Here is a 12,013-nt window from a genome sequence, read left to right on the forward strand (position 1 = left end):
GTAAAAATAAACATAACATTGAGTATATAGTTAATTTACTAAGTAGTTCTTTAAAAACAAACAAAAAATAAATATTACTTGTATTCTAACCACGTGCCAGACACTGGATATAATAGGTAGGTTCCCTGCCCCAAGGAACTTACATTTTAGTTGGCAGAGATAGACCACATTTTATAATTACACAAATGACAACCCAATGTGTACTTAAAAAGGAGAAAGTAGGATAGAGCATTAAATAGAGACCTCTGACCTAGTCTGGGTAGTGGGAGAAGAACAGTTCTCTCAGGAAGTGATATTTGAGAAGAGATCCAGAGGAGGAGGAATTAACCATTGGTGAAAGTTCCAGGCAAAGGGAACAGGATGTGCAGAGGCCCTGAGGCAGGAGGAGCATGTGTTTGAGGAACTGACAAGGCCAATGGAACTAGATCAGAAAAGGGTATGGGAAATTGGTTTAACACAGACCTGGAGTGGTAGTCAAGAACAGATCAAACATGAAGGATTGAATCATTAGAATGTGACTCCTACCGAAATCGGTTTGGCTCAGTGGATAGAGCGTGACATCTGCGGACTTGGGGGGTCCCAGGTTCGGTTTCAGTCAAGAGCATGTACCTTGGTTGTGGGCACATCCCCAGTGGGGGTTGTGCAGGAGGCAGCTGGTCGATGTTTCTCTCTCATCGATGTTTTTAGCTCTCTATCCCTCTCCCTTCCTCTCTGTAAAAAATATCAATAAAATATATATTTTTAAAATAAATAAAATAAAATGTGATTACTGCCCCGACTGGTTTGGCTCAGTGGATAGAGTGTCCGTCTGCGGACTGGGAGGTCCCAGGTTTGGTTTCAGTCAAGAGCATGTGCCTTGGTTGCGGGCACATCCCCAGTACGGGGTGTGCAGGAGGTGGCTGATTGATGTTTCTCTCTCATTGATGTTTCTAACTCTCTCTCCCTCTCCCTTCCTGTCTGTAAAAAATCATTAAAATGTATATTTTTAAAATGTGATTTCTGCCAACTGTTTAGAAACAGGAATTCTATAAAGTGTTCATCAGCCAGGGACTTGTTCAATCAGTCCTATATAATATTGTAAAAGGGTAATATGCAAATAGACCGAATGGCAGAACCACTGGTCGCTATGATGCACACTGACCACCAGGAGCCGGGAGAGCACTGCTTAGCCACAATCCAGGCTGACGGCTGGCGAGCACAGCGGTCTGCCTCCACAGCAGCGCTAAGGATGTCTGACTGATGGCTTAGGCTGCTAGTCGGACTTCCTCCAAGGGCACCTGGACTGCAAAAGGGTGCAAGATAGGCTGAAGGACCCCTCACCCCAGTGCACTAAAGTCGTGCACCAGGCCTCTAGTTACAATATAATGATGTAAAGGACTCCTATATAATAAATAGCTTATATGCAAATTAACTGTCACGCCATCACAAGATGGCTGCACCCACAGCAGAGGCGAAGTTCCCATAACACGTGATCAGCAGGGACTTGAGGCTGTGTGGAGCCAGGCCAGGGCAGGGGACCTGAGGCTGCACACACACACACACACACACACACACACACACACACGCCTAGCAGGGCTTGACTGGGGACCTCAGGCCACAACACACACCTGGCGGGGATTGATGGGAACCTTAAGAAGTGACCACTAGCCCAGGCCAGGGGACCTCAGTTCACGCTGCCCATCCCAGCACTAGGCTAAGGGACGTCAGGCTACTCTCCCTGCCCAGTGGGGCTTGACAGGGGACCTCAGGCTGTGCCCCCAGCCTGGCAGGGCTTGACCTCAGGTTGGGTCCCCTGCCTGGTGGGGCTTGACTGGGGACCTCAGGCATGCCCCCTTGCCCCAGTGCTGGGCCCAGGGACCACAGGCCAGGCCAGGGTATGTGAGAGTGCACCGGGGATCTGAGGCTATGCCCCCCGCCCGGCATGCACTGGGGGAACCTGAGGCTGCAACCCCCACCCAGTGGGGCTTCACAGGGGATGTGAGGCTGTGTTCCCCCGCCTGGCAGGGCTTGACGGGTGGGAGTCATCTGGGTCTGGATCTCACCCAATGGGTGTGGGGCCAGCAGGGTCTGGGTCTCGCACGATTTCGAGTTGCATGCGGGTGGGCGGGGACTTGACTCTGGTTCCTATGGCATGCCCCAAACTCTGACAGGAGGAAGATTTTCATATACATTTACTAATTTTCTCTCATCTCTGGCACTCCTATTATAAAGGGCAAATAGCAACATTAAAATATTTCCTCTAATTAATTCCTTTTTAATGTGCACAAATTTCATGCACTGGGCCACTAGTAAAACTATAAAAAGAAATGAGGAATTTACTAAGAAAATTTTAATACTGAAATTAATAAAAGGAACTAAAAAGGGTGAAAATCTGATTAATGATATATGACTTGTCCTATATGAAATTCTGAAGGCTTCTTTTGGTAATGTGAGGTATTCTTTTATATGGATTTATTATATTAATTATATTTTTTGCTATATTTTTAGGATATATTTGTTGTATCTCAAGTCAGATATATTTTGTAATTTAGTGTAATAGGTAAGAACATGTCTGTTAGTTTTCTTTGTGGGTTTTTGTTGTTGTTTGTTTTTGTTTTGTTTTGTTGTTTGTTTTTTGCTAGTTCTTCGGTTGATCTTCTGGCATTTCCATTTACACAGTTGGTTAACTGGGCAAATTACTTCAACTGTAAAGTTCAGTTTGTCATTTATAAAATGCAAATAGTATATTTGCCTGGTAGAGTTGTGGTACGAATTATGTGAGATCCTACATGTGAAGCACTTAAAAGAGTGCCTAAGTATGTATATTTTCCAAACTTTGAAACATGAATTTGTATTTAAAATTAATAATATCTTTCACATAATTATACTGCCTTTGCTGAAATTAAAGTTTTAGTAGCATCTGTTAACAGCATTGTTAGAAAGTCTACAAATTCTAATTAAGTGACGTTAATTCTACAAATATATTTATAACTTTGCTTTTTTTCTTAGTTGTATTTTGATTAATGGTGTACCATTTTAAAAGGCTTTGTGGCCAGAACTACTAAATTGTGGTTGGAAAGGAAAAGGGCTTGCATTTTGAGACCATCTGTGGGAGTTACATTGTCTGAAGCTGACAAGAGATGGTGGCAGATGGTGAGGTCACAAAGACTGACTTTTTGAGCTTGACATAATGTGTTCATGAAGGTGGAAGAAGAAATCCGATTTATTTTTTTTAACCAACAGAAAACTTGGTGACAGGAAGGAGTGTACAATAGTTGAGTCTGGGTAAAATATAATGCATTAGCTTGTCTTTGAGATTACCAGTGCTGTCCAAAGATGGCAATTTCTTGAAACACTCCATGCCATGTTTATTTACTTTCTAGATACTTGGTTTAAGTCACACATTTCCAATAATTTGTAACTTAAAGACAATGTAAAAGTCAAAAGCTTTAAAAATACTTATAAATGTATACTTTTTAGTTAAAAGGTTAAAAGCTCTAACTCAAAGCCAATATAGCATACTTATTTATTTGTAGTAATTGAATGAAGCTGATATGTCACAGTGCCATTTCCTTTTGTAACATTTACTGTAATTTTATATATTTAAATTACATTTGAAGGTTTATGCTGTTTCTCTCATTTACTAGGATATCTCCAGTACCTGTATTAGTGCCTTACACATACTGGGCGTTCAGTGATTTCTGGATGAATAAAAAATTAATGAATGAAGTTGCCTAATCTTGTTACTTTTAGAATTTTTCTTTTTAACCACAATTTTTCCTGTTTTAAATTGGATTTATGTTGTGGCATTTTTCACTTGTACTATGTGTGAATTGTGTATTATTTATTTTAGAGGAAGAAACCTTAATTTGTCATGAGAAATCAGTGAGCTTTTTCCTCTAACATGGGTTGAGTGCTAACCTTGCGCTAGGCAGTATCCTCATGATTTTTCATACCTTGACTCATTTAATTAAGTAGATAAACTATTACTGTTTTGCAGATTAAAAAATTGAGGCACAAAGACATTAAGGTAAATTTGTTCAAGTAACTCATGCACTCTCTTTCAAATATTTATCTTTGAGGTAACATTTAGTGGTTCTCAACCTGTGGGTCACGGCCCTTTTGGGGGTCCAACGACCCTTTCACAGGGGTCGCCTAAGGCCATCGGAAAACACAGATATTTACATTACGATTCATATCAGTAGCAAAATTACAGTTATGAAGTAGCAACGAAAATAATTTTATGGTTGGGGTCACCACAACATGAGGAACTGTATTCAAGGGTCATGGCATTAGGAAGGTTGAGAATCACTGATTTAGAGGTTCCAATCTGTGCTAGCTCTGGAGAGAAGATACAAAGGAATACAGTACTAAACAAAATTATGAGGCTAAAGCAGTATTTTTTGTTGTTAATCCTCACCTGAGGATATTCTTTTCCATTGCTTTTGAGAGAGAGTGGAAGGGAAGGAAGGGTGAGTAGGGGGGTGGGAGAGGAAAGCAGAGAGCAGAGAGAAAGAGAGAGAGGAGAGCAGAGAGAAAGAGGAGAGGGGAGAGAGAAAGAGAGGAAGGCAGAGAGAAAGAGAGGCATTGATGTGAAAGACACATTGATTGCTTGCCTCCACATGTGCTCCCATCTGATATCCAATTGTAACCCAAGTACATGCCCTTGGTTGGGAATCAAACCTGTGACCCTTTGGTGTGCAGGCCAATGCTCTAGCCACTGAGCTACCAGCCAGGGCTAAAGCAGTATTTTTATTGGTAGCCTATCACTATAGTGTGCTGAAATAGTAACACTCTTAATATCTTCTATTTGGGAGAATAGCACAGTGCCACTGAATAATACAGTTCTTGACATTTAATACACAAATGAATACTAAATATAGTAATGAAGCATATGCACGGGGACAAGCAGCTCTTGCTATTACAACCATATTCTGAAAATTAAGAAATGGGGAGAAGGGAAAAAACAAGCCAAATCTGGTAGCCCAACCCAACAATGTCTGCTTATATTTCACTAGAAGCCCAGTGCACAGATTTGTGCACCAATGGGGTCCCTCAGCTTCTTTTCATAATCTGGGACCCCTCAGGGGATGTCGGACTGCTGGTTTCAGCCTGATCTCTGCAGGCCATCAGGCCAAAACCGGCAGTCAGACATCCCCTGAGGGATGTAGTAATGCCCAAAGTGGCAGGCGCCTGGGGAGGAGCCCAAGCCTGTGCTGGGCACTGCTCCGCTCCCGCTTATCCCGGCCCTGCTGTGCCTGCTGCCGCCACCACTCAGTAGGCAGGATAGGCTCGTGCTCACCAGCCATGAGGTCAGCATCTGGCGCCCATAGGTCAGCTGAATGCCACTCTCAACTGGTGTGCCAGGCAGCTGTTACTAGAACTAGGACTCGGAGAGCAAAGGAGATGGCCCACACTGAGAAGGACCTGCAGAGGCCAGACCATGCTCTCCCATCTCACTTCTCAGTTTCGCTTGCATGAATCAGGACAAAGCCTGCTGCCCGAGACTGGCACCATGTGGGGAGGGTTGCAGCAGGGAGAGGGGCCCTGACCTGTCAGTCTTGGTTACAATCATCTCGGTGCCCAGATCATTGAATTCATTCCACAGAGCCTTCATCTTAAGCTGCACACTCACGCTGGCCACCTTTGCATTGTTCTTTACTGGCACCTTGGTGGTGGCTGCGCAACTGGCCTTGGGGCCTTTGGGCTCGGCAGTGGCGCTAGTGGCAGGCCCTGCAGCTGGCATGTCATAGTGGCTGGTTGTTCCAGTTGTTCCGCCGTAATTGTCACTGGGTTTCTAGTATATATAGACTAGAGGCCCAGTGCACAGATTGGTGCATGGTGGGGTGATCCGCTGGCCGGTGATCAGGGCCACTTCACCCAGTCCTGATTGGCCACTTAGGGCCAGGGCCAGCTAGTGGGGGGAGAGTCCACGGGAGGTTGGCCAGCCATGGGAAGTTGGCTGTGGGAGTGCACTGACCACTAGGAAGCAGGTCCTGCATTGAGAATCTTCCCCCTGGTGGTCAGTACGTGTCATAGCTACCGGCTGGTCATCTGGTTGTAACATTTGCTTAGGCTTTTATATGTATAGATTGGCCAGAATTTGTCAGAATTACATCAAATGGTCAGCCAGTCTGAGAGGAAAACTGAGAGTGTAGTGTTTTTAATTGAACACATGGCCACTCTCAACTTCTAAGGAAGAAGAAGAAAATGATATTGGATAGGCAACAGTGTCTGCCTTAGATAGATATGGCATGTTTCTAAAATTTAACAGGTACTTTGGATGGGAAAGACCTTTTGGATTTTTATCATAACTACATTTGAGTCAGTAATAAGGAAATCTTCAATATATTTAAATTAAAAATTTTTGTGATTAGGAGTATTCAGTGTTGATATATAAATTGTAGGGCATTTGGCACATTGCCTTTGTGGATTGAATGATTTTCACTTCAACTATATCCAATTTACTCCTAACATAACCCTAAAAAACTCAGTATACCTATTTTTCAGATGAGGATACTTAAGCTCAAAGAGGTTAAGTCACTTGGTCAGAGTCACACAACTAATAAGTTTCAGAGCTGAGACTGAGCCTAGATTTAAAAAAAAAATAAAAATCCATGCACTTTCCTCTCCGCTAACAATGCTACTTTACGAATTACCGTATTTTTCGGACCATAAGACGCTCTGGACCATAAGACGCACCAGTTTTTAGAGAAGGGAAATGAAGAAAAAAAGATTCTGAAACAAATAGTGTCCTAAAATATTTTATGTGCATTAAAACCCAACATCACAGTCATAAACACATGTAATCAACCCTGTAAAGTAAACAGCAGCATTTAGAACCATTTTAGAGCCAGGCAAGCACACAGAGACCACACAGAGCCGGGCAAGTAAAAAAACTTTTTTTTAAAAGTATATGTGTAGGCTATATTTGGACCATAAGACGCAGGGACTTTTCCCCCCACTCCTGGGGGAAAAAAGTGCGTCTTATGGTCGGAAAAATACGGTAGATCCGTACTTCAAGCAAGGCACTTAAAACCAGTTGTTATTTTGATTTTTCCCCCCTATTTCATTAGTTTTTGCCTTTTTCCTTCTTCCTCTGAATTCCCAGTTTTTAATTTGGGAATGTTTCTCAGGCTTCTTTTGTTTCTAGTGACACCAGCGTTTTACAAGAATTCAGTCCTTCCTTTTACAGAATGTTTCTCCGTTTAAATTTTTCTGTTTCCTTAAGATTAGATTTAGATTGTGCATTTTGGGTGGAAAACCTCAGAAATTATATCCATCTCAGTCATTTGAGGAGATGCAAATGTTCGTTTGTCTCTCATTGTTAGTGGTCATTTGGTAGCTTTGGTCACTTTTGCTAAAATGGTGTGTATCATGTTTTTTTACTGTAATATTTGAAATTATGTGTATTTTGTGGGGAGATATTTCAAAAGTATGTAAATATCCTTCTCACCAATTCTGATTGGCTAATTTTAGTATTTAGCAATGATTCTTGCCCAATCCTTTATAGAAAACCACAAATTGGGGTTTTTCTAACTCCATCACTCCTTTATACAGGGCGGGACAAAAATAAGTTTACAGTTTTTAGTACATGAAACAGTTTATTCTTGTGTTGATATCTATTTTTTAATTAAATTCTGCTTTATTTTTTATAATAAATCTTTATTGTATTCCTCTCCCCTCTCCCCCATAGCTCCCTTCCACCTGATTCCCCAACCCCACCTCATGCCCTTACCCCCGCCACTGTCTTTATCCATAGGTATAAGATTTTTGTCCAATCTCTTCCTGCACCCCTCAGACCCCCTTGCCCCTGAAAATTGTTAGTCCACTCCCTTTTTATGTCCCTGATTCTATTATATTCACCAGTCCATTTTGTTCTTCAGATTTTTTATTCACTTGATTTTTAGATTTACTTGTTGGTAGGCATGTATTTGATGTCTTTTTGTTGTTCATAGTTTTTACCTTTACCTTTTTCTTCTTCTTCCTCTCCTTAAAGAATACCCTTCAGCATTTCATGTAATCCTGGTTTGATGTTGATGAATTCCTTTACCTTTTTCTTGTCTGTGAAGCTCTTTATCTGACCTTCAATTCTGAATGATAGCTTTGCTGGGTAGAATAATTTTGGTTGTAGGTTCTTGCTGTTCATCACTTTGAATATTTCTTGACACTTCCTTCTGGCCTGCATAGTTTCTGTCAAGAAATCAGCTAACAGTTGTATGGGTACTCCCTTGTAGGTAACTAGCTGTTTTTCTCTTGCTGCTTTCAAGATTCTCTCTTTGTCTTTTGCCCTTGGCATTTTAATTATGGTGTGTCTTGGTGTGGTCCTCTTTGGATTCCTCTTGTTTAGGGTTCTGTGCGCTTCCTGAACTTATAAGTATTTCTTTCACCAGGTAGGGAAAGTTTTCTGTCATTATTTTTTCCAATAGGCCTTCAATATCCTACTAGCTCTCTTCTTCTGGCACCTCAAAAATCCAGATGTTGGTACGCTTAAAGCCGTCCCAGAAGCTCCTTACACTATCCTTGCACTTTTGGATTCTTCTTTCTGCCTCTCTGGTTGGGTGTTTTTTGTTTCCTCATATTCCAGATCTTTGGTTTGACTCTTAGGGTACGTTGATCTACAGTTGAGTTTCTGTATATTCTTTATTTCAGACAGTGTATGCTTAATTTCTGACTGGTCGTTTTCCATTTTTTTGGCATTCTCATTAAGGTCCTTGAAGGTCTCACTAAGCTTCTTGGAGGTCTCATCAAGTTTCTCCAAGGTCTTTAGGAGATTCTTGAGTAATCTTATAAATGTGGTTCTGAACTCTGTGTCGCCCAGTAGTTTACTTTCCTCCATCTCTCCCATTCATGACATGCTTCTGTGTCTCCTCATTTTGGCTGCCTTCCTGTGTTGATGGAGTGGCTTTGTGTGGTCGGTGACCTATAGGGGTCAGTAGCTCAGCTCCCCCAATCACCTGATGTGGTTGCTCTTGGTACACCCCATTGTGGGCTGAGTGCAAAGTTTTGGTGTAATTAAGCCTTGATTGCTGTTGGTACACTGGGAGGAATTGACCTCCAGGCCAATTGGCTGTGAAGACCCACTGTGTCTATAAAGGAAGAACTGCTGCACTGGAGATGTGCCTTGTTTCAGTGGGGCTTCGGTGCTCACTGAGTGCGTATCCTGAATGTCGCTTATGGGTGTGAGGAGTTGAAACTGACCACTAGGAACACTGGCTTCTGGATCTCCAATGGGGCACAGTTCAGCTACTGTCTGGGGCCACCCTGCAGGAGCTACAGTGAGAACCATAGTCCTCTCCTCCCTGCTTGGAGCTTGGAGGCTTTGGGGCTGTCTGCACCAGGCTTCAGGTTTGCTAGGTTATACTGTACTAGAGGCCATTCATATGCAAAAGCCACTGCTTGGAGCTTGGGTGTTTGTAGGTTGTGTGGGGCGGAGTCTCAGGGCATCACTAGGCTAGGGCGTGGCCAACAGCGATGGTTGCCTGTCAGCCTCTCTGCCTTTCCCACCATGCCCCCGCATCTCGCGCCCCCACCAGCAAACAATTATTCTTGCATGCAGCCCTGCAAGCAAGCCACCCTCACTTTCCAACTCAATGGCAGACAGTCTAGCTTCTCCCCAGAAACTGGATTTCAGAGAGATTGGGAGCTTGTCTCTCTTTGGGTTGAAGAAAGCAACGCCCACCAGCCTGTATCACACATGCGCCCTCTTACCTCAGTTTTTCAGCACTTGTCCCCTGAATGCTCCTTTCTCTTTCAGTCTAGTTATAGGGCTTTCTTTCAGCCAGCTTGCCTGTGGTTCTGGGTGGTAGACATTTTGTCTTTTAGTTGTAGTTTTGAAATTGTTATGCATGGCAGCAATTTAGGTGTGTTTACCTACACCGCCATCTTGGATCCCTCTTGTTATCTATTAATGAACTTGTATTTTCCATATGAACAACGTAAACCTGCTTTGTCACACCCTGTATTGAATACTTGGCATTGTATTACAAAGAAGAGCTTCCCCTTCTTTCTCATTATTTGTTCATATTACTGTGAGCTCCTGGAATATTATTTTATTCAATGGGTTTGTAGTCTGTTACTACCTGTTGCTAGCAATATGTACTTTGGTGTTCATTGTCCGGTTGTAAGCTCATTTTTTGAGTCCTTCCTTACTTTAGACACAGTAAAATGTTCTAGGTTTATCTTGCCCCAGACCTGGAATTGGCTATTTCTCCAAGAAACATTGTTTTTTTCAATGGGTTGCCTAAAGCAGCGTAGTATAATATTTCAAAACCCCCGGCCCTATCACTTCTTAGCTGAGTTGATTTGATCAAAATATTCAACCTCTTTAAACCCCAATTTTTATTTGGAAAATGGGGATTAAAATGGTACATATCTTATAGCTTTGTTGTGAGGATTAACTTAAATAATTTACTTAAAGAGCAATATATATACAGCACATAGTAAATATGACATAAATGTTGCCTATTATTATTATTATTATTACATTATTCTCTCTTTTTTCTTTCTTTGACAGGATGCTTTTTTAAGGAATGACTGAAGACAAAGTTTTTTTATTTTTGTTCTTAATGGCTTTACAGAATTTTAAACCGAATACAATTTGACATGACGGCAAAAAATGTAAGTATTTGTAAGTGTTTTAATGTAAGTATTTTTAAAGTAAGTTATACTTTTCCTACTGGTTTCTTTTTTCCCCCCACCAATCGGGTTCTTCAAATTTAATTTACTGTCATTAATTTATAATTGTTTTTGTTCATGCAACGAATGAGATAGTAAATTTGAATGCTACTGAATCCAGTAGGCTAATGGGCATGGTAGCATTCGTATAAATTGCTGCTAAGTTGCTCCTTCTGAATAGCTACTAAATTGCTGTCTCCAGAAAGTTTCCCACCCTGCTCCTTTGTTGGGTACAGTAATAAATTTGCTTTGGTATTGCTGGAGATTTTCTTACCCTCACCATTTTCTTTGGTTCAGTGATTTTCTCAGGGAAATGTGTATACTCACGTATAGTTCAGAAAAGCCTGCTATCCTCCATGGCATGATTCCTGGAGCGACGTTAGGACTTAGAGGTTTTGGAGAAATTATTCAGTTTTTGTTTGTTTGAAACTATCATTTCTTAATCTACTTTCTTTGAAGTTACATTTTATTGTCATAAAATGTAAATGATAATACATTTTATTATCAATGGATTTGTTCTCAGTTATGGTGAAGGATTATGCCAGAAAAGAAATACTAAGCATTCAGGAAGTAACTTACTATAATAGCTTTACTATTCTAGATTATTATGTTGGAATTTTTTATTGCAGGTTACAGAAATCAGCATAGACTTAAACAAAAAGGGAATTTATTATAAAGATACAGAGATGTCTCAAGGAATTGAGTGGGCCCTCAGAAAGACCTGGATCTAGGAACTTGAGATCTACCAGGAATTGAGGCAATACTTGGTTTCCATATGTCATCTCTGCTTGTCTCTGTGCATCTGCTTCATTACTCTGTCTCTCTGCCTATCATCTTCCTCAGTTCTCCAGTTAGCATCTCAATTGACATATTTCAGAGCCAGCCTGTTCAGAGAGAGACAAGTGTGAAAGGGAGAGACGGAGGCAGCCCTGCAGGTTGGGGAGGATGTCTGGCAGTGCCTCAGCTTGACACTCACTAGAGGTTTGGTTAGTTATGACCAGGAGAAGCAAGCATCATATTGAGTAAAAAGGTCTCCTTGTAAGCCAGACATATAATTCTAAATACCATTATCCATCTAAAGAATGGCACTTAAAAATAAACCCTTGCCGAAGCCGGTTTGGCTTAGTGGATAGAGCATCAGCCTGCAGACTGAAAGGTCTCAGGTTTACGAGCCATTCTGCAGTAGATAAGAACATTTTTGTGGCCTTTAGCAGGTTTTGCCAAGATACTTACTAAGAAGATTATACTAATTTATGATGCTATGAGCAATTCCTTCTCTTTCCCATCCCCACGGTTCTCTAACAAATACTACATGTACTGGTTAATATGGATTTTTTTCAATAGATGGAGTTACACA

General features: G+C 41.5%; 1 protein-coding gene across 4 annotated transcripts in view; it reads left to right on the plus strand.

Moving 5' to 3' along the window:
* Positions 1 to 12,013, plus strand: part of TFDP2 (transcription factor Dp-2) — a 115,041-nt gene that overhangs the window by 18,311 nt on the left and 84,717 nt on the right. For all 4 annotated transcript variants that reach the window (XM_036431238.2, XM_036431245.2, XM_036431243.2 and 1 more), the window contains exon 2: positions 10,496 to 10,599. In XM_036431238.2, coding sequence (XP_036287131.1) covers positions 10,585 to 10,599 — 15 coding nt within the window. In that variant the 5' untranslated portion in view covers positions 10,496 to 10,584. The remainder of the gene's footprint in view (positions 1 to 10,495; positions 10,600 to 12,013) is intronic.

The sequence above is a fragment of the Pipistrellus kuhlii genome, unplaced genomic scaffold (assembly GCF_014108245.1).
Source record: "Pipistrellus kuhlii isolate mPipKuh1 unplaced genomic scaffold, mPipKuh1.p scaffold_m20_p_11, whole genome shotgun sequence".
NCBI classification, from domain to species: Eukaryota; Metazoa; Chordata; class Mammalia; order Chiroptera; family Vespertilionidae; genus Pipistrellus; species Pipistrellus kuhlii.